Below are 26463 nucleotides of genomic sequence, written 5' to 3' on the forward strand. Positions count from 1 at the left end.
TGAATTATCTCTCCGAGATGGAGTATATTTACTCCAGATTTGTATTCAGAAGTTATGCTTGAGAAAACATGTCCAGAAATCTGATCCATAATTCCCCATTAATCCTCTTTTCTGCCCCCTGTCCATGGCCAGGATAGTGTAGCTGTGCTCTGGAAGGAAGCCCTAGGTTTAGCACTGGGACTTTGAAGTCAGTGTCAGCCATCTTAGCCTGGGCCCTCACCCTGAGCTGTTGCATGGCCGCCTTTCATCCACGATTAACTTTGTGGTGGTATGAGAGAAATGCCACTGAAAACTTTTTTTTAAAGGCAGGACCAAAGTTGACGCTGTGTTATTCTCCATACATTTGCCTTGGGGAATGACTTGAGTAAACCTGTCCATTGTCCTTGAGGCCTCATTTCTAGTCCATTACATTTACTCTCATTCTCTGGTTTCAAGATGAAAACAGATGTGTTTTTTTCACCAAGGGAAATCTTGAAACCAATAACTTATTTTCCCTGTTTCACAATAGGCTAGGCTAGGCAAAGAGAGAGAGAAAACACCACACTTTTGCTTCAAACTGAGTTGGGGATCAGGAGAAAATACAATGTATTTAAAGTATGAAGACTGAAGAGTACATTTTGGAAAGTACAACAGAATTTTTTTCTCGTTATTGTAATTTCCCTTTGTGGCCCTGAGCAGTATGAACACAACAACACACAACTTATTAGGTACACCCATCTAGTACCTGGTCGGACCCCCGTTGCCTCCAGAACAGACTGAATTATTCGGGGCATAGACACTTTGCTCAATTGGTATCATGGGATCTAAAGTGTGCCAGGAAAACATTCCCCACACCACTACACCGCTGCCACCAGCCTGTACCATGCAGGATGGGTCCATGGACTCATGCTGCTTACACCATCAGCATGATGCAACAGGAAACGCTGGAGACGCTTCTTCTTCTTTTTAGCTAATAGTAGTGGATCCCAGCGTGGTCGTCTGCTGCAATAGCCTCTTTGGGACGAGTTGTGCGTTTTGACATGTCTTTCTGTGCACCACTGTTGTACTGAGCCATTATTTGTCTGTTTGTGGCTCGCCTGTTAACTTGCACAATTCTTGCCATTCTCCTTTGACCTCTCTCATCAACAAGCTGTTTTCTCCCAGAGGACTGCCAATGGCTGGATGTTTGTCACACCATTCTTGGTAAACCCTAGACACTGTCGTGTGTGAAATGCCCAGGAGGCTTGACATTTCTGAGATACTGGATCTGTCATGCCTGGCACTGACGATCATACCACGCTCAAAGTCGCTTAGGTCACTCGTTTTGCAGGTTCTAACATTCAATCGAACAGTAACGGAATGTCTTGCTGCCTGTCTGCCTGCTTTATATAGCAAGCCACGGTCACTGTCTGTAGGAGCGATCCATTTTCTTGAACAGGGTGGTGTACCAAATAGGCTGACTGGTGAGTGTATGTTAGCACTGTCAGTTCTCTATCCTCTCTAGCGAATTTGTGCATGCAGCTTTATGCTGTCTGAAATACAATGCATCTATGTGTGCATGTGTGTGATCGTACATGTGTGTATGCGTGTGGAGACTCCACCTCTGTGGACTGTCTGCTCTGAACACTGATGAGGGACCTGAATAACTAATTAATCCTCTAGAGGTGCAATGAGAGAAGAATGGGAAAAAAACACAAACCCACACACAGAGAAGATTGCCACTATTCCCACTGTGCAGAGTGAGACACTCTTTGCAAATCCAGTTTGACATTTGGCATGGCTGCAGCTGCAGCTGTTGGCTTGTTAATTCTCTGTGGAGATCCCGGCTTCCCTCCCCCTTTAATTTGCCTGTTCTGCACAACATCTCTGGAGAGGCTTCCCTCAACATTTCTCTGGGGGAAGCACAACCGCCACTAACTTCACTGGCTGTAAACTATAAACAGAGAAAATCTGTGTATTGAAACTGAAGCATTGGTAGGTAGGTATACAACAGAAATTCAAACACCTGTTGAAACACATTACATTTTTTGGCTTATAACAAAAGGAAGCAGAGCTGTTTGATGCTGATCGCTGAAAGCTTTTCACATTTACTGCCACTGAAATAGCCTTGACATGCCAGAGCAGAGAATGAACTGACAAACCTGTCCAATGTCCTTTAGAGAAGGGAGGCACGACTGTCACTTTTCCAGGAAGGCCTTTTGGACCTAAACGTCAATGTTGTGAGCAAAAATGTAATAAAATAATCAGTTAATCAATTCAACTTAGTTACAGTTGCACCTGACTCTGATGTTCCTGTGTTTTTTGGCTGTACTTTCAACTGTTTGTCTCTGCTTCTCTTTCAGACATCCGTGGACTGCAGACATTCCTGGACCAGGCGTCTCGGCAGGGTCTGGACGTGTCTCTGCAGAGGGTGGACCGCAACGTGAGCAGGGTGTTCACCAACCTGTTCAGCACCATGCGGACTGAGGAGCTCAACCGCTACCGGGACACGCTGCGGCGGGCCGTGCTTCTCATGAGCCCCCGAGGAGCACAGGTGTTCATCCACCAGGTGAGGGGTGTGGTCACCAGCATGGTACCCTCTGTTCTGTTTGGGATTAACTGAAAGGTCAAATGGTGATGTTATTTATATTGGGGGAAATCTCAAATGACTCAGCAGAGGGAGTTGAAATGTGGAGATGAAATGAGATGTACCGTATCACAGGCCAACTGGACAGTGAAACAGGTGAATGCCCTACATATCCCAGAAAGAATTTCAACTGGTTATCATCCTGAAAATTAAGCATACGCACTGTATATTAATAAATTACAACACAGATAGTGAATACACCATGGCTTTAAAGTTTTGACACTCCTTTGATCTCCCCCTCTGTGAATTCCATAGCATCTGTTTTTCTCACTACTAGGTGTAGGCAGATTGTGTGTGATTTGATCTCCATTTCAATTAATTAGAGGCTTTTGGGGGTCATAAAAAAAATAAAGTTGCCGTCTTGTTGCTCATGACTGTTTTGACAGGTGAGCTGCTTCCTGCCGTGAGACATGATCCACAGCTCAAAGTCTTGGTGGATATGTGCATACCTGCATGCTCAAATGCATATTATATATTTTCCTACTCTTTACTCTTAACAAATAAGCAGTAAGCCCCCTTTCTGTTGTTCCAGCAACCTCAATCACTCTCATAGATTAATAACACACATCCTTCATTTACCTAGCACTCCAGAGGCCAAATTATAATATGATAATGTATAAACCAGCAAGGGAACAAATATGTTAATGATATAGAAAATCCTTAAAGGCCCAGTGCAGTCAAAAACTGGATTTCCTTGTGTTTGATATATATTTCCACACCATGAGGTTGGAATAATACTGTGAAATTGTGAAAATGATGATAATCTCCCTTAAGAGCTGTTTGAAAAGAACGTCTGGAATTTCATCCAGTTTTGGTGGGACGGAGCTTTGGCCTGCCTGGTGACATCACCAGGTGTTAAATTTGTTAATAGACAAATGAGAAAGTGAGTTCCAAACCTCTAGGCCAATAACAGCTAGCTTTCAGTTTTCCCCTCCCCACTCAGACCAATCCCAGACAGTGCTAGCAAAATGATGGCTGTAATTACATTACAGTAGCTAATATGAAAATATACTGTTACAGTATGGTAATGCAATTGGATGAACAACACCATAACCATGGCTACGTGATTTGTAATGGCAATGTTGTCATGGTGATTCCACTCTAAAGAGGGTTGCCAGCTGACATACGACACCTCCTGGTGGCCATGTTGGAAGACCATCACATCAATTCTTCCAATGACGACAGCTACCCTAAGCTGCATGATAACAGTGCCTAAAACTAGTCTATTCACTAGTTGGTACATTTCTGTGCAGTATTTGACTGCTCTAATAAGGCAGGAAAGACAATGGGGGGGAAAGTGTTTTTACATATTACCCGCAATCATGAAACACCAAGGAGATAACTCAAGAACTGTCAGAAAAGCGAAGAAACCCTTTTGCCTGTCAAGACCTGAACCCAGACAGCTGTCAGTACAGGGCATGCTCTGATCATTTCATCACTGGTAAGTCTAATCAATTTCGAGTTTAGTTTAGCTGTTAGCTGTTATGCTAACGCTAATGCTTTATTATAAACATTGCATACATGTATCATCACATTTGCAGACTCATGAAAGCCTACTAATCCTAATGTGATGAGTAGATTGGATAGTTATAATTTATTAGGCTATCAATATAACTTAATCTAATCACTGTGCATGGCTGAGCCCATAGCCCTATAGGCTATATCAGAAACATTTCTTCTTTCTTTGACCTGGAAAAAATGTGGCTTTTGATAAACACATTTCACGCAATTCTACTTCACTTGATATGACTGGAGACATTAGCAGAATCTTTTTTAATATGACAAATCATGGGGTAGCTTAGGCCTACTCTGCTGACACTTACAAACAGATCAATATAAATGACCTTGTCTTGAATGCAACCATCTAATCTAGGTCTATGAAAAGGGGACACAAATTGTACAATATGGCGTCCATCTAGGCTGGAAGAGGACATTATGCCACATTCAAAAGAATTGGGAACTCGGAAATCTAGACTTCCGACTTCAGTGCGTTCAAAACAACTGGGAACACAGGGACAAAACGAGCTCCGACTGAATAAAAAAATTGTAAAATCAGTGGCCATCCAACTTGGAATTCCAAGTCGGAAACTCAGGCATTTTTCTAGAGCTCTGAATTTCCAACCTGAAGATCACTGACGTCATGATTTGAAAGTTCCCAGTTGTCTTGAAAGCACCATTATTGTCCAAAAAAACTCCAGTGGCACTGACCTAATTATAATTTGTTGAGAACTTCATTCATAAGAGGAAGGAAACTGTATGGACATGACAGCAAAGGACAAAGGCCTCAATGGGATATGACAACCTCCTGTGTTGACTATTGGTTGTTCCAGCCCAACAATATATTGAATCTTTATATGACACTAAAATACTTGAATGAATTAAACAATGCTATACTGTAGGTGACATGAAGAAGTGATATTCAAACATCAGGTATGCTTTTCATTTGTTTATGTTCTGTAGGTTAACCAGCTGACCTCTATCAAGACACCAATGTCGACTGTAAAGATGAACGATGCTGCAGCAGCATCAGTTTCTACTTCTACTACTTTGTCATTTTCCAGATATGACAGGAGACATCCCTCAGTTAGACAAAATGGTTGTCATATGCTATGACTTGGTCAATCTGAATGATTCTGTTGTGACGTTTGAGAAAAGAGCACCATCACCTTGTCAGCATGACAAAAGTGCACCCTTAAACCGAATGAAGGTTGTAGCAATAACTACTGACTTAACAGAAACATAGTTTCACAGTAATTTATTTATGTACACATGTACACTACCGGTCAAAAGTTTTAGAGCACCTACTCATTCAAGGGTTTTTCTTTATTTTTACTATTTTCTACATTGTAGAGTAATAGTGAAGACATCAAAACTATGAAATAACACATAAGGAATCATGTAGTAACCAAAAAAGTGTTATTCTTCAAATAGCCACCCTTTCCCTTGATGACAGCTTTGCACACTCTTGGCATTCTCTCAACCAGCTTCACCTGGAATGCTTTTCCAACAGTCTTGAAGAAGTTCCCACATATGCTGAGCACTTGTTGGCTGCTTTTCCTTCACTCTGCACTCCGACTCATCCCAAACTAAATTTGGTTGAGGTCTGGGGATTGTGGAGGCCAGGTCATCTGATGCAGCACTCCATCACCCTCCTTCTTGGTAAAATAGCTCTTACACAGTCTGGAGGTGTGTTGGGTCATTGTTCTGTTGAAAAACAAATGATAGTCCCACTAAGCCCAAATCAGATGGGATGGCGTATCGCTGCAGAATGCTGTGGTAGGCATGATGGTTAAGTGTGCCTTGAATTCTAAATAAATCACAGACAGTTTCACCAGCAAAGCACCCCCACTCCATAACATCTCCTCCTCCATGCTTTGTGGTTGGAAATACATACACGGAGATCATCCGTTCACCCACACCACATCCCACAAAGACACAGCGGTTGGAACCCAAAATCTAAAATTTGGACTCCAGACCAAAGGACACTAATGTCTAATGTCCATTGCTCGTGTTTCTTGGCCCAATCAAGTCTCTTCTTATTATTGGTGTCCTTTAGTAGTGGTTTATTTACAGAAATTTGACCATGAAGGCCTGATTCACGCAGTCTCCTCTGAACAATTGATGTTGAGATGTGTCTGTTACTTGAACTCTGTGAAGCATTTATTTGGGCTGCAATTTCTGAGGCTGGTAACTTTAATGAACTTATCATCTGCAGCAGAAGTAACTCTGGGTCTTCCATTCCTGTGGTGGTCCTCATGAGAGCCAGTTTCTTCATAGCGCTTGATGGTTTTTGCGAAGAAGAAACTTTCAAAGTTCTTGACATTTTCTGTATTGACTGACCTTAATGGCTTAAAGTAATGATGGACTGTCATTTGTCTTTGCTTATTTAAGATGTTCTTGCCATAATATGGATTTGGACTTTAACAAATAGGGCTGTCTTCTGTACAAACAATTTCATGTCAGCACAAGGCATGTACACAATCTAGTATAATGATTAGCCTCATACACTTTGTCCTCTGGTATGGTTTTTAAATTGAGAACATATAGCTGAACAATATGTAAACAATGGTGAGTTAAGCTATTCTCTACTTCAGATGCACAATGTCAAGGGTTGCTTTGCACATGCTAATAAGGCTAATGCCATCATACTGTAGGACTGTAGTTCCTTACTTCAGTTCACTATCCAAAAATAAAGGGTTAGATGCATGTAAAAAAAACCTTTCATATATAGGACAGACACTTCAGAACAAACTTCCTTTAGATATTTGTTGGGGGACTGTTGTTCCATATAGTTAATCTGTTATTCAATGCATTTGTATTGGCTAATAACAGTAAGGACAAATAAAATGTTTCATTAAACTATTTGTTTAAATTTGTTTTTGATACTTCAAGTGGTCTAAATATTCAAAATCAAATAGCAATTCTATATAGCTTAGTAGATCTCCCCTTCCCCACCCACCCAGCACAGACAGGGCTTAGATTGTTTAGTGCCAAAATAAGGGGATAGATACATCTTTCCAAAATAAGGGGATAGATACACCGTAAATGCTCTACGGTGATATGGCTTCTGAGTAACCCTACGTGCTCAAAGCTGTTTTTTATCGTGGAAAAAGTTATGAAACCTTATTGATGTTTAATATGGATGTCTTTATCATCCTTAGAGTTACACTGAAATTTCCCAATACCTTGCAGTAGATTAATCAAAAATAAATTTCTCTCCCATTTCGCAACCATAGGATTGGCCATAAGAGGCAGAATTGATGCCCGCTCCCACTCCAAACTGAAAAATCATATAATTACCAAACATTAAGAACACCTTCCTAATATTGATTCGTCGGGGCATGGACTCTACAAGGCACATGTCCCACAGTTGTGTAAAGTTGGCTGGATGTCCTTTGGGTGGGGGACCATTCTTGATACACATAGGAAACTGTTGATAGTGAAAAACCCAGCAGCATTGCAGTTATTGACACAAACCGGTGTGCCTGGCACCTACTACCATACCCCGTTCAAAGGCACTTAAATCTTTTATCTTACCCATTCACTCTCTGAACTGCACACATACTGTACATAATCCATGTCTCAATTGTCTCAAGGCTTAAAAATCCTTCTTTAACCTGTCTCCTCCCCTTCATCTACACTGATTGAAGTGGATTTAACAAATGATATCAATAAAGGATCATAGTGTTCACCTGGATTCACCTGGTCAGTCTGTCATGGAAAGAGCAGGTGTTCTTAATGTTGTGTACACTCAGTGTATACCCCTGAACGTTATTGTAATGTCTTATAACTGTTTTCTAATCAAAATCTTAAATAGTGTGATTGTTTTCATTCACATTTTTCATGTTTGTGCCACAGCAGCTTAGACCCCAGGTGCATTATGGAAGTAAACCATATGGCTATGGTAAACAGTTAACCACTGAACCAAATTGCGTTTTCAGATTGTGTATTTTGGGATGAAATAGTGCTGCTAGCGAGTTTTGGATTTCTAATCTCTTTTAACACTAAAAGCTCTATAGGCCAATGGCCGCTAATTTTTGATTTTGTAAAAAAAAGAAATCTCCCCCCAAAAAAGCAATGTCCTTCTCCTTCCTTGACTTCCTAAATGTTTGTATTTTACATTGCTTATTTGTCAGAATTTTGAAATCACAAACAGAAGAGTAATTTGAGTCTTTTCAGCAGTTTTTTCCCCACAGCTATTCCCAACTTAACCCGCCAAGACAATGCGTTGTAGGACGTTAGTACCCAGCCAGGCGCTAATGTGTCTCTCTCTCCTCACTGAATGAATGACAAATGAATGGGCAGTAATTGTGAACGTTACTTCACATTTGAATTTAAACGAGGCCTTAGTTAATGATAAGGAGGGTAAAGAGGTTGATTTCATTTTTAAAGGCAATAGTGTAATGATGAGTTTGTGTTAGGCCTATTTATCAGCTCTGGTGCTCATGTTTATAGCAAATCATTTGACCACTCGAGTTGATATCATTTTCTTTTATGTTTTACTTTGCAAAAAGGAGCTGTTACGGGACTGTTTTATTTACTATAACTCTATTACTAATCAAAGGTATTGTAAAGGAAATGAAACATGCTACGTGTTGCAGTAGGGATTTAGAATAATGCAAAACATATCCTTGACTCTATCCGAGTCGATGAGCGAAGGAAAGCAAACGATGCCAGTCCACCAAATGAATGACAAATGGATGAATGGGTGATAATTGTGCACGTTACTTCACAATCAAATTTAAATTAAGCCTAACTGAATAAGGAGGGCGAAGAGGTGTAATGATGATACAACCATAGTGTAATAATACGTTTGCGTCATGTTATTTATCATCGTTGGCACTCATGTTAATAATTTGATTACGCGCCTTGCGGGTTGATACCGTTCTCTTTTACATTTTACCTTGTAAAAAGAAGCTGTTACAATATTACTAATCACATTTATTGTAAGGGCAACAAAAACAAGCTACATGTTGCAGGAGGCCTTTAGAATAATGCAAAACATCCGTGACTCTATCCAAGTTGATGAGCAAGGGGAAACAAACAATACCAGTTAGCCTGCACCGCTGGCCCATTGAAACTACATCCAAACTATACTGAAACTAATTCCACACAAAATAAGAGTTAGCCTTTAGACAAGATTAAATTGACAATAGTCTAATGAGTGACATTATTATCAGTTGTCAAATTGTAATTGACAGATGCAGGGAAAATCGTATTTCAGAGTCACATGCAGGTAAAACATTTAGATTTCTGTATAGTATTAGAAAGAGCATATGCTGCAGTTTCTATGACACTAACCTTTGTCAAATAACTCAAAATTCAAGAGGTGCAGCTCTATTTCCAAATGTAACTTTTTCCAAGAATATCTGCGCTGTCCATGTGTTCAGCACATGACCACTCACGTGGCAGCATTGCTCTGGTTAACAAGCAGACTAGTAACATAATAAACGTAAGAATCACTATTTTGTCTTCTTTTAAACACATTATCTCATTTACACAATGCGTCTTTAGACTTGCGAAAACAAAATTATAATGGACTTCTTTGTGATGGAGTTGAACTAGTGGTTTTCTGTTTTTACTTATAGCCTACAGTAGAGTAACATAAACTAATAAAAATACTTTTTTGTTTTTTAAAATAGTTGTTTTTTAGTTTTCTAATGTTACCTAAGCACAACCAAATAATTATTCTTCTGATAGCATATATACAACTGTCGAAAGTTGGCTTTAGGCATACATTTTTCACTAGGACTTTGTAGAATTATTCAAAACATATCCTTGACTCTATCTAAACAAATACCTATTGTTGTTATACTTTTACATGGATACATTTCTTCATGCAATTCATACTTTACAATTGTTTATGGTCTATTTATCAAGCCTTGGTGCTTACAGTATGTTTGTGCACCCTGCAGGTTGATATGCATCTGATGGGGCTGCTAAAAAATATTCCCGGCAACGTTCTCTGGCGGGTACTTATAGGCTGAAAGCCATGCAGTTCTAGTGTTAAACATTGGATTTGCCTATTTCTTCTGCATCCGTAGATATCAAGTCTGTGTGATTAATGGGGGCTGACCTAGAGCAGTATTCTTTTGAGACAAGGGCAGATCCCGAAGGGGGCCGGGTCTTTTGTAAAAAATGTCTATTGAGTTCAAATGGTTTGAGCTACAAACTGTTAAAAGCTATCTATGAAAATATGAGACTCTCACGAACAAGCACATGTAACACATGTCATTATAAAGTAAGGGGTTGTTCTACATAGAAGATAATTGGAAATCACATGACATAGTGTTTATAATACTGTAATAAACTCACAACCTTCACACATTTGTCACTGACTGGTTGGATATTGATTTCCCGTTTAGCAAATAATTTATGTACTTAAAGCATTCATATAAATTCATTTTATTAGGTTTATACTTTGGCAGGCCTTGTTTTTTATTGCCATTTGTCAATAAAACTAATTTATGCAAATATTTATGTCAAAATGTTTTGTGTTCTACTTGTAGCTCTGGTTGTCCTGAAAATAAAATGGTAAAACACTTTATTGTGAGGATAAATATAAGGGCTGGACATGCAGATAATGAAAGTCAGATAAATGAAAAGCCAATTTTTGCTGGAATCTCGGGACTGATAGTGTTGGTGTGCTTTGGGAGAGAGTCTTTGTCGATGTCTCATTTAGTCAGAAAACACCACAGTGCAGTACACCCAGATTAAACGTGCCACTATACGGTACAACCAGTTGCTTTTCCATAATGGTTTACTATTATCAAACATAAGAACAGACTAAAAGCAGGCAGGTAGAGATTCTCAGATTGTCAGTAGCCACTGTGGGGCTTTAGAGAAGCGCCTGTAATTTCAAACTTTGGAGGTAATAAATTGTCTCCTATCTTGATGACCTTGACTGGCAGTGGTGGATTACAGTACTGTGGTTGTAGTTTCCTAATGTCCCGTGATAAATTGTAACATTTTCAATATCTGGCTTTCTATGGGGGGGATACAATATAAATGACCACCTTGGCTTGTCAAGGTAATGTCATTTTTGGATGATTCATCCTATTCATCATTGGAATATTCTCAAGATTGTGTGATGTCATAGTTAAGTCACTGTAAAATATAAATAAGTAGCAGGCAGGATAAATAATGACATGAGACAAGTAGACAGTTGTGATGCTCATGCTCAGGATACAGAGTTGGTGCATGCAAGTTGATGTTACCATGGACTGAAATGATCTTTGCAGGCAGTTCCTGAGCATTGACACAGGGAAAACACATTCAATGTCTCAGGGCCCTCAATCATCATTTATGTCTGTTACTTTGTCAAGATGGTGGATGGCTACTTCTTTAGAAAAAAATCTTTACTTGCCAAGAGGAAAATTGATAAGCCACTGATGATTAAAACCATGTCTGAAATGTTGTCCAAGTTGCAATAAACAAGTATGTCCTTGCTCTAAATGTTGTATTGATGCCAAGGACTGTGAAGTGGTTGTGTTCTGTGATTTAAAAGGGATCACTTTGATATGCTATTACGGGCTGCTTTGTAGACGAACAGCAGTGATGACTTGTCTAGCTGAGACTCAGAGCCATTGACATGACAACCCAGGGGTACTATACACCATCCACCCTCCTCTCCCTTCCTGAAGGGATAGCAATAGATAGCTTTTGACAGTTACACTCCCTCAATAATTTGGACGTTTCTTTTTTTGCTGAGTTTATATATATATATATATATATATATAAATATAAACTCAGCAAAAAAAGAAACATCCGTTTTTCAGAACCCTGTCTTTCAAAGATAATTAGTAAAAATACAAATAACTTCACAGATCTTCATTGAATGAAAACGTAGGACACTAAAGAGGCCTTTCTGCTGACTCTGAAACCACCGTCGCTGGACCAGGTAGGACTGAAAAAAAGTGCTCTTCACTGACGAGTTGCGGTTTTCGGATTCACGTTTATCATAGAAGGAATGAGCGTTACACTGAGGCCTGTACTCTGGAGCGGAATCAATTTGGAGGTGGAGGGTCCGTCATGGTCTGGGGCGGTGTGTCACAGCATCATCGGACCGAGCTCGTTGTCAGTTCAGGTAATCTCAACGCTGTGAGTTTTAGGGAAGACATCCTCCTCCCTCATGTGGTACCCTTTCTGCAGGCTCATCCTGACAGAACTCTCCAGCATGACAATGCCACCAGCCATACTGTCACGGCCGTCGAAAGAACTGGACCAAAGCGCAGCGTTGTGAGCGAACATATTCCTTTTTATTAGGATGACGCAGACAAAAAACAATAAGCAATACAAAACAGCCGTGAAGCTTAAGGGCTATGTGCCACAAACAAAGTTAACTTCCCACAAATACAGGTGGAAAAAAGGGATACCTAAGTATGGTTCTCAATCAGAGACAACGATAGACAGCTGCCTCTGATTGAGAACCACACCCGGCCAAACACAAAGAAATAGAAAACATAGAAATAAAGAAACTAGAATGCCCACCCTAGTCACACCCTGGCCTAACCAAAATAGAGAATAAAAGCCTCTCTATGGTCAGGGCGTGACATACTGCTCATTCTGTGCGTGATTTCCTTCAAGACAGGAATGTCAGTGTTCTGCCATGGCTAGTGAAGAGCCCGGATCTCAATCCCATTGAGCACGTCTGGAACCTGTTGGATCGGAGGGTGAGGGCTAGGGACATTCCCCCCAGAAATGTCTGTGAACTTGCAGGTGCCTTGGTGGAAGAGTGAGGTAACATATCACTGCAAGAACTGGCAAATCTGGTGCAGTCCATGAGGAGGAGATGCACTGCAGTACTTAATGCAGCTGGTGGCCACACCAGAAACTGACTGTTACTTTTGATTTTGACCCCCCTTTGTTTAGAGACACATTATTCCATTTCTGTTACTCACATGTCTGTGGAACTTGTTCAGTTTATGTCTCAGTTGTTGAATCTTGTTATGTTCATACAAATATTTACACATGTTAAATTTGCTGAAAGTCAACACAGTTGACAGTGAGAGGACGTTTCTTTTTTTGCAGAGTTGATATATATGTCCTTCCTTGATGTTTTGTCAAAGTCAGTGAGTTACAGGTGTGAAATAGTGTAATAGGAAATTATGGTCTGTAAATTGCGTTCACTTATGTTTTAAGGTATTTCGAAGTGTCACTCTTCTTATTTCCTCCTCCAGAAGAATTGGTCGTTCCAGACTTCAGTGAAAGGCAATGTGGCTGTTAAAGGGATAGTTACAAAATTACACGTTGGTTTCCTTTCCCTGTAAGCAGTCTGCGGACAAGGTATGCCAGAAATCCATGCTTTGGTTTAGTTTCCCTGGCAGTGTTTCTACATGTCAAAATCATCCGAAAGTAAAGTGAAGCTCGACAAAGGCAGTTATAGATGATTTTAACATAATGCACAAAAATGTTAATATCAGTCCCATGATTTGAATGGTATTTGTGCCACAAATGCTAAAACGTTAGTGCCAGGTAAACTAAACCAAACCAAAGGGTTCTTTCAATGATGGATGGATGACTATGTGGACATAAACTGGATGGAGACTGATTACTATGTTGTAGATTTAATCGTCAACTGCACACAGATACAGCCATGCATGAACTGACCTAGTTCCTGTTCTCTCTTTTTCAATTAACTCACATTCCACTATTCACAAAACAGCAAGGTGATTGCTAGCTAGGTAAATACACAATAACTATTACCATTCCAAACAAATGATTCCACACACTTTTTTACTAACCAACAGTGAAACAGAAAATAACAACTTTCATAAAATATACCTTCAAAGGTATGGATTGCTTTCATACATTTTCCATGGACAGCTTACAGGGTAAGGACACCAACATGTAATTTTGTAATTTGGGTGAACTATCCCTTTAAGAGCATGACTATAGCCTGAAAAGTAGCACTGTGTCATCTTGCCCAAGGGTCCACCAACCCAATTTTATTCCTGTCAAAAGGTCTATCCCTGCTGAGATAACTACTCCCTCTGTCCAACATCTACTCTATTCTTAATATGTACTGTGGTATCAGTCTGTGGTATTGATATCCATATCTTTCTCTTTGCTTAATGTCTACCCTCTCCCCAGTGTCACCTCTAACTGTATCATCAACTTCTGTAGTGTTAACGTTCTCGTTATAATAAACCCTAACCACTCTTATCTAGACTCTAGACTCTGGGGAGAGAATGGAGACTAGGGAGAATGGTTAAAGTGACAATAGATGGAAGGGGAAACTCACCTCTTCATCTATTGTCACTTTAGACATCCTCCCTAGTCTCCATTCTCTCCCCAGAGTCCAAGAATCCACTCTCCCTAGTGTCACAGATGGTAATCCACTCTCCCCAGAGTCACAGATGGTAATCCACTCTCCCCAGAGTCACAGATGGTAATCCACTCTCCCCAGTGTCACAGATGGTAATCCACTCTCCCCAGTGTCACAGATGGTAATCCACTCTCCCCAGTGTCACAGATGGCAATCCACTCTCCCCAGTGTCACAGATGGCAATCCACTCTCCCCAGTGTCACAGATGGCAATACACTCTCCCCAGTGTCACAGATGGCAATCCACTCTCCCCAGTGTCACAGATGGCAATCCACTCTCCCCAGTGTCACAGATGGTAATCCACTCTCCCCAGTGTCACAGATGGTAATCCACTCTCCCCAGTGTCACAGATGGCAATCCACTCTCCCCAGTGTCACAGATGGTAATCCACTCTCCCCAGTGTCACAGATGGCAACCCACTCTCCCCAGTGTCACAGATGGTAATCCACTCTCCCCAGTGTCACAGATGGTAACCTTTAACCTTTGGACCTTCCTGAATTTACTGATGTGAGATGGAAAGGGCTGGACATGACTTGTGCTTGTTATCACCAGATGATTTATTGCCTCAACACAGAACACAGTGATGGCACCAAAAATCTGTTTCCAAGCACAATCCGCCCACCGCTCTTCCCATGATCCATCACTACTACCCAGTTGCAACCCTGCCCACAGTGTTAATCAAAGTGGCCAACTATAATTTAAGCATTTCCAATTCTGTTTTCAGCACTAGCATTTTAAACACAAGTATATGTCTCAGCACAGCTATCCAAAAAGAGTCTATCTCAATTAGACTAGCCACAATGATAATGAAGGTCGCTGGTGTTGATTGCTTAAGTGGCGTCACTTGGTGGAAGGGAACTCCTCATTTTGGGCACATAAAGTAGTACTACAATAGCAAGGTAAGTGTTAGACATTGAACAGAAGACTCAAATCCAACTCAATTGCAATGCAACCTAGCATGTCCCCATGCTGGTTTTGCGCTGGTTTTGCCATTGCAGCAGAATCAACATGGGGATATTTCGTTATCCCAGAAGATATTATGTGAGCCTCAGTTGAGCTTGAATCCTTTTTAAGGATATATTATTTCATTATTGTATACAACCACTCAGTGTTGGATCTCCCTTAATTATCCATAAGATGTGTTGTTAATCTTTTAATGCAAAGGGACACTGCTTACGTTTAATGTTAGCTCATCATGACTTCCAAATTCATCTTACCAAATATCTACAACATACTGTATTAAGAAAACCAGGGCAGCACACATTTGTCTGTTCATAAATTATATTGATCAACATGAACAAATCCCACTTCATTTTATTTTTATTTTATTTCACCTTTATTTAACCAGGTAGGCTAGTTGAGAACAAGTTCTCATTTGCAACTGCGACCTGGCCAAGATAAAGCATAGCAGTGTGAACAGACAACAACACAGAGTTACACATGGAGTAAACAATAAACACGTCAATAACATAGTAGGGAAAAAAAGAAAGAAAAAAAAGAGAATCTATATACAATGTGTGCAAAAGGCATGAGGAGGTAGGCAATAAATAGGCCATAGGAGCGAATAATTACAATTTAGCAGATTAACACTGGGGTGATAAATCATCAGATGATCATGTGCAAATAGAGATACTGATGTGCAAAAGAGCAAAAAGGTAAATAAATGAAAACAGTATGGGGATGAGGTAGGTAAATTGGGTGGGCTATATACCGATGGACTATGTACAGCTGCAGCGATCGGTTAGCTGCTCAGATAGCAGATGTTTAAAGTTGTTGAGGGAGATAAGTCTCCAACTTCAGAGATTTTTGCAATTCGTTCCAGTCGCAGGCAGCAGAGAACTGGAAGGAAAGGCGGCCAAATGAGGTTTTGGCTTTAGGGATGATCAGTGAGATACACCTGCTGGAGCGCGTACTACGGGTGGGTGTTGCCATCGTGACCAGTGAACTGAGATAAGGCAGCGCTTTACCTAGCATAGCCTTGTAGATGACCTGGAGCCAGTGGGTCTGACGACGAACATGCAGCGAGGGCCAGCCGACTAGAGCATACAGGTCGCAGTGGTAGGTGGTATAAGGTGCTTTAGTAACAAAACGGATGGCACTGTGATAAACTGCATCCAGTTTGCTGAGTAGAGTATTGGAAGCTATTTTGTAGATGACATTGCCGAAGTCGAGGATCGGTAGGATAGTCAGTTTTACTAGGGTAAGTTTGGCGGCGTGAGTGAAGGAGGCTTTGTTGCGAAATAGAAAGCCGACTCTCGATTTGATTTTGGATTGGATATGTTTGATATGAATCTGGAAGGAGAGTTTGCTGTCTAGCCAGACACCTAGGTACTTATAGATGTCCACATATTCTAGGTCGGAACCATCCAGGGTGGTGATGCTAGTCGGGCATGCGGGTGCAGGCAGCGACCGGTTGAAAAGCATGCATTTGGTTTTACTAGCATTTAAGAGTAGTTGGAGGCCACGGAAGGAGTGTTGTATGGCATTGAAGCTCGTTTGGAGGTTAGATAGCACAGTGTCCAAGGAAGGGCCAGAAGTATACAGAATGGTGTCGTCTGCGTAGAGGTGGATCAGGGAATCGCCCGCAGCAAGAGCAACATCATTGATATATACAGAGAAAAGAGTCGGCCCGAGAATTGAACCCTGTGGTACCCCCATAGAGACTGCCAGAGGACCGGACAACATGCCCTCCGATTTGACACACTGAACTCTGTCTGCGAAGTAGTTGGTGAACCAGGCAAGGCAGTCATTAGAAAAACCGAGGCTACTAAGTCTGCCGATAAGAATATGGTGATTGACAGAGTCGAAAGCCTTGGCCAGGTCAATGAAGACGGCTGCACAGTACTGTCTTTTATCGATGGTGGTTATGATATCGTTTAGTACCTTGAGCGTGGCTGAGGTGCACCCGTGACCGGCTCGGAAACCGGATTGCACAGCGGAGAAGGTACGGTGGGATTCGAGACGGTCAGTGATCTGTTTGTTGACTTGGCTTTCGAAGACCTTAGATAGGCAGGGCAGGATGGATATAGGTCTGTAACAGTTTGGGTCCAGGGTGTCTCCCCCTTTGAAGAGGGGGATGACCGCGGCAGCTTTCCAATCCTTGTGGATCTCAGATGATACGAAGGAGAGGTTGAACAGGCTGGAGATAGGGGGTGCGACAATGGCGGCGGACAGTTTCAGAAATAAAGGGTCCAGATTGTCAAGCCCAGCTGATTTGTATGGGTCCAGGTTTTGCAGCTCTTTCAGAACATCTGCTATTTGGATTTGGGTAAAGGAGAAGCTGGGGAGGCTTGGGCGAGTAGCAGCGGGGGGGGGGGGGGGGGGGGGGCGGAGCTGTTGGCAAGGGTTGGAGTAGCCAGGAGGAAGGCATGGCCAGCTGTTGAGAAATGCTTGTTGAAGTCTTCGATTATCACAGATTTATCGGTGGTGACCGTGTTACCTAGCCTCAGTGCAGTGGGCAGCTGGGAGGAGGTGCTCTTGTTCTCCATGGACTTTACAGTGTCCCAGAACTTTTTGGAGTTAGAGCTACAGGATGCAAATTTCTGCTTGAAAAAGCTGGCCTTTGCTTTCCTGACTGACTGCGTGTATTGGTTCCTGACTTCCCTGAACAGTTGCATATCGCGGGGACTATTCGATGTTATTGCAGCTCGCCACAGGAAGTTTTTGTGCCGGTCGAGGGCAGTCAGGTCTGGAGTGAACCAAGGGCTATATCTGTTCTTAGTTCTGCATTTTGTGAACGGAGCATCCTTGTCTAAGATGGTGAGGAAGTTACTTTTAAAGAATGACCAGGCATCCTCAACTGACGGGATGAGGTCAATATCCTGGAAGGATACCCGGGCCAGGTCGATTAGAAAGGCCTGCTCGCAGAAGTGTTTTAGGGAGCGTTTGACAGTGATGAGGGGTGGTCGTTTGACCGCGGACCCGTAGCGGATACAGGCAATGAGGCAGTGATCGCTGAGATCCTGATTGAAGACAGCAGAGGTGTATTTGGAGGGCAAGTTGGTCAGGATAATGTCTATTAGGGTGCCCATGTTTACGGATTTAGGGTTGTACCTGGTGGGGTCCTTGATGATTTGTGTGAGATTGAGGGCATCTAGCTTAGATTGTAGGACTGCCGGGGTGTTAAGCATATCCCAGTTTAGGTCACCTAACAGAACAAACTCTGAAGCTAGATGGGGGGCGATCAATTCACAGATGGTGTCCAGGGCACAGCTGGGAGCTGAGGGGGGTCGGTAGCAGGCGGCAACAGTGAGAGACTTATTTCTGGAGAGATTAATTTTTAAAATTAGAAGTTCCAACTGTTTGGGCATGACCTGGAAAGTATGACAGAACTTTGCAGGCTATCTCTGCAGTAGATTGCAACTCCTCCCCCTTTGGCAGTTCTATCTTGACGGAAAGTGTTATAGTTGGGTATGGAAATCTCAGAATTTTTGGTGGCCTTCCTAAGCCAGGATTCAGACACGGCAAGGACATCAGGGTTGGCAGAGTGTGCTAAAGCAGTGAGTAAAACAATCTTAGGGAGGAGGCTTCTGATGTTGACATGCATGAAACCAAGGCTTTTTCGATCACAGAAGTCAACAAATGAGGGTGCCTGGGGACATGCAGGGCCTGGGTTTACCTCCACATCACCCGAGGAACAGAGGAGTAGTAGGATGAGGGTGCGGCTAAAGGCTATAAAAACTGGTCGCCTAGAGCGTTGGGGACAAGGAATAAAAGGAGCAGATTTATGGGCGTGGTAGAATATATTCAGGGCATAATGTGCAGACAGGGGTATGGTGGGGTGCGGGTACAGCGGAGGTAAGCCCAGGCACCGGGTGATGATGAGAGAGGCTGTATCTCTGGACATGCTGGTTATAATGGGTGAAATCACTGCATGTGTGGGAGGTGGGACAAAGGAGGTATCAGAGGTATTAGGAGTGGAACTACGGGCTCCATTGTGAACTGAAACAATGATAACTAACCCGAACAACAGTATACAAGGCATATTGATATTTGAGAGAGACATACAGTAAGGCATAAAGTAATTGCAGGTCTTGATTGGGAGAGCTAACTAAAACAACAGGTGAGATAACAGCAGCTAGTCAGCTAACACAACAACAGCAGGTAAAATGGCGATGACTAGGCAGAGAGGGTCAGATTAACTACACACAGAGCCTGAGTTCGCAGCTGGGGCCGACAGATAAACACAAATAAACAGAATGGAGTACCGTGATTAATGGACAGTCCAGCAGGCATCAGCTATGTAGCCAAGTGATCATAGTGTCCAGGGGGGAGCAGTGGATGGAGCAGGGAAGCCGTCACCACGCTAGCACGCGGCGTTTAAAGTTAGTAGCCCGGGGGTGGTCTGCTCAGACGGAGGCCGGATGAGGGCACAGCGGATGGAGTATTCGTCGGCAGACCAGACGTGGTGGTGCGGTTGGGCGCCGTGTCGACAGAATCCAAGCGAGATGGCGAAAGAGGTATTGTAGAATTTTGTTTGCTAACTGGTGCTAGCTTCGTGGCAGTGGCGTTAGGGGATAGCTTCGGTACTGGGTGCCACGGAGGGTGCAAGCTAGCTGTGAGCTAGCTAGCTGCAAGCTAGCTGTGAGGATCAGAAGTAGTTGCTCAGGGATTACAGCAGGAATCCGGCGTTGTTTTGGAGAGACAGTCCGATGCTGGTAGATTGGCGAGTAATATCCAGGCTAAGAACAGGGCTGGTGTCTGTGCAGAAGGTAAAAGTGACTAAATAGCTTGTAGCTGGTTAGCTACTGGAGGTTCTTGAATGTGTTCCAAAGTTAAAAATAATAGCGATTCCGTATCACGTTGGGTGAGGCAGGTTACTGGAAGGTATAATCGAATAAAAAATTGAAAAGAGATATAAAAAAAAATAATATATATATATACAACAAATACGAAAAATACAAAAGTACACGGGAGGACGGACAAAACACGCCTACACGGCTACGCCATCTTGGATCTTATGTGAGGGATGTAAGTTGGAAACATATATGAAAAAGTTATTAAATCTAAGATGAATGTTGGATCTAGGGTTTGAAAAATAACTTGCACTCATGCATGAAATAAGGTTCTGTATTTATTTTCTTAGTCAACCTTGTGTTCTGTTTCATTGTGTTCTTGAACGTAGCCCTGTCTTTCATTGTTCATTGATTTCTCCTGTGTTAGTTACTCACCTGGTCTCATCAGCTCCTTATGTTCAGTTCATTCTGTTTGTGCCTTTGTGTGGTATTGTTCATTTTGACTCCACTAAGCCTTTTCCTAGCTCGTTTGCGAGAACGAGTCCTAGTTTTGATTCACCTGCCTGCCTACCTGTGTATGACCATTGCCTGCCTGGGACCACGATTCCTGCCTTCTGCGCTCTGTCCGTGAATCTACACCTTTTTCTCCCTGAATATTCATTACAGAAATTGTGCTAGCCTTCCAGCTGACATTTGTACTGTATGTATTCATTTCTATGAAATACTTTTTGAATGAAAGGCATGTTGATTGTAGAATTAGCCCTGTCTCAAGAATGGGACTACTAACTCAGATCTCAGTGCAGTTATAAAGTAAATACAAGCTCAGCACATACACAGTGTATTGGCTTGTGGTTGTTTCTAGCGTGGATATGAACACATTTTCATTCAGAGAAGAATGAATGAATAGTACGTTGCTCACCACCTACTCTCCTTTTGATTGTCTTGTACACAAAGATGCACCATCTTGTCTTGGTGATCAGATGCAACCAATGGATGCGATCAGATGCAACCAGCGGTGCAACAGTTCCCAGGAAATCCATAGAGTTCGGGGCAATGTGAAGCTGTGAAGACCCAAAAGGATCCGGTGGATGGGGGCAAAGGTGGCTGCGGTGATGCCTGTCTTGGTCAAAGGGGTCCCAGGAGTTTATCTTGGTTACTGTTCAGTCTTATCATTCCTCCTCTCTGACTTTAGAGCAGCCACTGTTGGCCTTCTGTCCTCTCCCAGTGCCCCTGTATGTGACTCGTCAATTCCCTTTTCTTCACAATAACATCATGACAAATTGAGCCTGACATTGAGCGATCTATCATTGCCTTACATCGCATCCTCCTTTGCCCTCTGCTCTCTCCCCCGCTCCTTCTTGCAGAGATTCTCTAGTTGTTATATTTCCAACAGATGGACCTTAATGTAATCACCTTGTTGCAGGAGAACTTTCCTGCATGCAAGAAATGTAAAACTTATAGTGTATTTGTAATTTCAGAATTAAATGTTTTATCAAACCCCCAAATAATGGCTATTAATTATAATCCACATAATAATTCACCTTTCCTGTTGCTGCAGGATTATTTTCCTGCTGTAGCAAACTGGCTCAAATTAAGATTCTACATCTGTACTTTCTTCAGAATGGTTTCATGTGTCGCCCTCTGTGCTTTGTATATTTCCCGTTCAATATTCTGATATTATTTTGACTCTCGTCTCCATTTGTATCAAACTTTCTCATACCCCTCTCTACCTCTCTCGCCCTCTCTCTCTCACTCTACCTCTCTTTCTCTTGCTGTGTCTCTCGCTGTATCTATCTTACTGTCTTTCCACATACGTTACTGTATATCATACCACTCTCTACCTCTCTATTTCTGTCCCAGTTTCACCACATCTCTATGTTATTCTCTCTCCCTCTCTCGTTCTATGTCTCAGCACCCCCTTTGGCCTCAATAAAACATGATAAGACAAGGTCAATCTCTATCTCACTGTATCAGATGTGGTATTCATCATCGTGCACGCTGTAACCTGGGGAGAGGCTGACATAAAGGGAGTAAAAAAGACACACAGATTTAAAAAAATGCAGACATTGTGGAAATCAACCTTTGGCCTCCATTAGTTTCAGCCGTCACCATTCTGAGAAAAAAAACTATTTAGTTCCCCAAAATGTTAAAGTCCATTATACTCGTTCAAGAATAATGGATTTTTGTTTCCATTTATATCTGAGGTGGGTGTCCAGTGTCATATAATTCTACCTGAAGGGAGTCCTGAGGATATTATCAATACCCTACCATGTGGTGTAAATATTGATTTAACCTCTTTCTAATAAAGCAGGAGTTGCCCATCTGCATGATATAGACAGTCAAGTTGTTAGTTGCATAGTCCAGTGTATAAAAATATGAAATGAACATTCTCCTATTATAGGGGAGCTATAATCAAGAAAAATGACTGTATATTCAAGTTCTGGTATTAAAATGGAAATGGCTGCAGTTGGAAAGCTGTTTACATGATGGATTGCTATTACTTATGGTAGAATGAATCATATGGGGAAGTAAAATAACTTTTCATAAATAATTTGCCTTTTCTTAAGTAATCTCTTAGAACTGCGTGAGAGGCCTGTTTCATACTGTTCATTTAGGGGAAAGGATGTGGCCAAAAGCATGATCTTAATAGGGCAGTGGACACTTCAGTGACATATGTTATGGATTATCATCATTAAGTTGTGATGATGGTGATTTGTAGCAGTAGAAGCCATTCTGACATGTTTATTTTGTTCTGTTTCACCCTTAGACATACCTGTTATACTAACTGTACTGCCCCCCATGTGTCCCCATTGATTATGGCTTCCATGTATTGTTTATGGGAAGAAACTAGTGCACCAGGGGGCAAAGACAATTTTCAACCATCACCAGTACATTACAGTGATATACCAATTTGTTTTTGTTTAAAATGTATATCACTCAATGGGATCTCACTGGTCTACAATAACCATTTTCATCCATTAAGTCACATACAGTGCCTTCAGAAAATATTCATACCCCTTGACTTATTCCACATTTTGTTGTGCTACAGCCTGAATTCAAAATGGCTCAAATCATTTTTTTTCTCTCACCCATCTACACACAATACCCCATAATGACAAACTGAAAACATGTAGAAATATTTGCACATGTATTGGAAATTAACAAAAATCTAATTAATACATTTTGAATTCAGGCTGTAACACAACAAATGTGGAATAAGTCAAGGGGTATGAATACTTTCCAAAGGCATTGTACCTGGTCCCTATTTTAGAGATATCTGTAATATCATAAATCCTCTTTCATAAAGGGAGGGGTAAATGTCACCCCGTCCTATATCACAGTGTTCAGTACAGATAACGAATGGACATGTTTTTAACACAGTTCAATGGACAACATGAACTCATGTCCGGTGAATTGCATTTGTGCATCTCCATGGCGATAACCAAAAGGTATTCACATTTTGACAGAGGGTGATACATTTTCATGGATGTGTGTGATTTCCAAACATCCTTAGTGTTACCTCTTGGACACCTTTTCTTTGTTTTTTGCACCAGGATGGACCTTCACAGTCAGCACCAGTGGCGGATTTAAACGCCCATGTCGGCTGCTGAGGGCTGCCAAGGGCGCCAGCACAACTTCTTTTGAATGGTGACATTTGCGCGATCGGATTTCTATCGCTCATTTGCACGTCACGTCAATGATATCATGTCACCATGTTGGACTGTGGGTCAATTAACCTTGTGGGTGCCCTGATTCTAGTTTGTGAGCTAGGCAGGCTACTGCCTGGGAAGGTCTCCCATTCAGAAGTACGAGATGGGGAGGGGGCGGGGGTAGGTTGACCTCAGGTCTCCCCACTGGAAGCCCGAGGTAGGGGGAGCGGGGTAATATATCAAATAGCGCACCTCTAACTTTGTACAGTACTAATGCAATTAGTGAAATCAGTTACACTACGAAATGCTACCAAAAACCCCCACAATTCATTCATAATACTGTGAATATATAGTTTCACAGACATATTGTTGCATTTTTTTTCTGGTTTGTGCGAAATCGTGAAAAATAATATAAAAGCAGTCTGCACACCACCAAGGTGAATTGGTTTAGTCTTGACTCTTGGTTGACAGTGTTGGGGGATGGGTAATGTAGTCTTGACTCTTGGTTGACAGTGTTGGGGGATGGGTAATGTAGTCTTGACTCTTGGTTGACAGTGTTGGGGGATGGGTAATGTATTGATGCTCAAGTGCCAAATCAACACAAATTTGTTTCAATTTGTCTTTGTTAAATATTTATGAATCTTATTTTTGAATATATTTATATAGCTTTAAATGTTAAGATTATTTATTTGTGTTGTTCCAAATGTCTGAATAAAAATTACAGTGTCACGTTCCTGACCTGTTTTCTGTTATTTTTGTATGTGTTTAGTTGGTCAGGACGTGAGTTGGGGTGGGCATTCTATGTTTTGTGTTTCTATGTTTAGGTCGTTTGTAATTAGCCTTATATGGTTCTCAATCAGGGACAGGTGTTTGACGTTTTCCTCTGATTGAGAACCATATAAAGGTAGGCTGTTCACACTGTTTGTTTGTGGGTGGTTGTCTCCTGTGTCCGTATATGTTACCACACGGGACTGTATCGTTTGTTTGTAGTCTGTACCTGTTCGTGCGTTCTTCATTATATGTAAGTTCACATGTTTTAGGTCAGTCTATGTTCGTTTGTTATTTTGTAGCTTGTTGAAGTGTTTTTCGGTTTTCGTCTTTACTTTAACCTTTCACGAGTATCTACCCCGGGTCCGGGATCACCCCCCACCCCCGCCCCCCCCCCACACTGAGTAGCATAGCCTAGCATAGCGTCACAATTAAATAGTAGCATCTAAATATCATTAAATCACAAGTCCAAGACACCTAATGAAAGATACAGATCTTGTGAATAAAGACACCATTTCAGGTTTTTAAAATGTTTTACAGGGCAGACAAAATATGTAAATCTATTAGCTAACCACGTTAGCAAAAGACACCACTTTTCTAACTCCATCAGTTTCTTACTCCATCAGGTGCTATCACCAATTCGGCTAAACTAAGATATTGATAGCCACTAACCAAGAAAAAAACTCATCAGATGATAGTCTGATAACATATTTATGGTATAGGATAGGTTTTGTTAGAAAAATGTGCATATTTCAGGTAGATATCATAGTTTATAATTGCACCCACCGTCACAAATGGACTAGAATAAATACATAGAGCAACGTGTTTACCTAATTACTAATCATCAAACATTTCGTAAAAATACACAGCATACACTAATCGAAAGACACAGATCCTGTGAATACAGACAATATTTCAGATTTTCTAAGTGTCTTACAGCGAAAACACAATAAATCGTTATATTAGCATACCACATATGCAAACGTTACCAGAGCATTGATTCTAGCCAAAGAGAGCGATAACGTAAACATCGCCAAAATATATTTATTTTTTCACTAACCTTCTCAGAATTCTTCAGATGACACTCCTGTAACATCACATTACAACATACATATACAGTTTGTTCGAAAATGTGCATATTTAGCCACCAAAATCATGGTTAGACAATGACAAAAGTTGCCCAGCTGGTCAGACAATGTCGTGCGCCATATTAGACAGTGATCTAGTCGTATACATAAATACTCATAACGTGACTAAAAAATATAGGGTGGACAGCGATTGATAGACAATTTAATTCTTAATACAATCGCTGATTTACATTTTTTAAATTATCCTTACTTTTCAATACAGTTTGCGCCAAGCGAAGCTACGTCTAAAAAGATGGCGTCATAAGCGATTAACATTTCTCGACAGAAACACGATTTATCATAATAAATTGTTCCTACTTTGAGCTGTTCTTCCATCAGAATCTTGGGCAAAGAATCCTTTCTTGGGTCTAATTGTCTTTTGGTCGAAAGCTGTCCTCTTGCCATGTAGAAATGCCCATTGCGTTCGGCATGAACTGGAACCGTGCCCAGAGATTCACAGTGTCTCAGAAATAAATGTCCCAAAATCGCACTAAACGGATATAAATTTCTATAAAACGGTTTAAATTAACTACCTTATGATGTTTTTAACTCCTATAACGAGTAGAAACATGACCGGAGAAATATAACTGGCTACACTAATGCTTGGAAAAAGAACGGGTCGGTGTCCACCGTGCGTCCGACGCAGCTGGAAAGGAGTTCCTACCTACACGTGTTTTTGTTTTATAGGGGCTGTGATTGCGCAATCGATACCATTCAAATCGTCATCACGTAAAGGCATCCAGGGGAAGAC

At 41.5% G+C, this 26463-nt stretch overlaps 1 protein-coding gene across 3 annotated transcripts in view; it reads left to right on the plus strand.

Moving 5' to 3' along the window:
- Positions 1 to 26463, plus strand: part of LOC129836401 (glutamate receptor ionotropic, delta-1-like) — a 376214-nt gene that overhangs the window by 265524 nt on the left and 84227 nt on the right. For all 3 annotated transcript variants that reach the window (XM_055902509.1, XM_055902508.1, XM_055902510.1), the window contains one exon: positions 2322 to 2527. In XM_055902509.1, the coding sequence (XP_055758484.1) occupies positions 2322 to 2527 (206 nt within the window). The remainder of the gene's footprint in view (positions 1 to 2321; positions 2528 to 26463) is intronic.

This window comes from Salvelinus fontinalis, chromosome 37, assembly GCF_029448725.1.
Source record: "Salvelinus fontinalis isolate EN_2023a chromosome 37, ASM2944872v1, whole genome shotgun sequence".
NCBI classification, from domain to species: Eukaryota; Metazoa; Chordata; class Actinopteri; order Salmoniformes; family Salmonidae; genus Salvelinus; species Salvelinus fontinalis.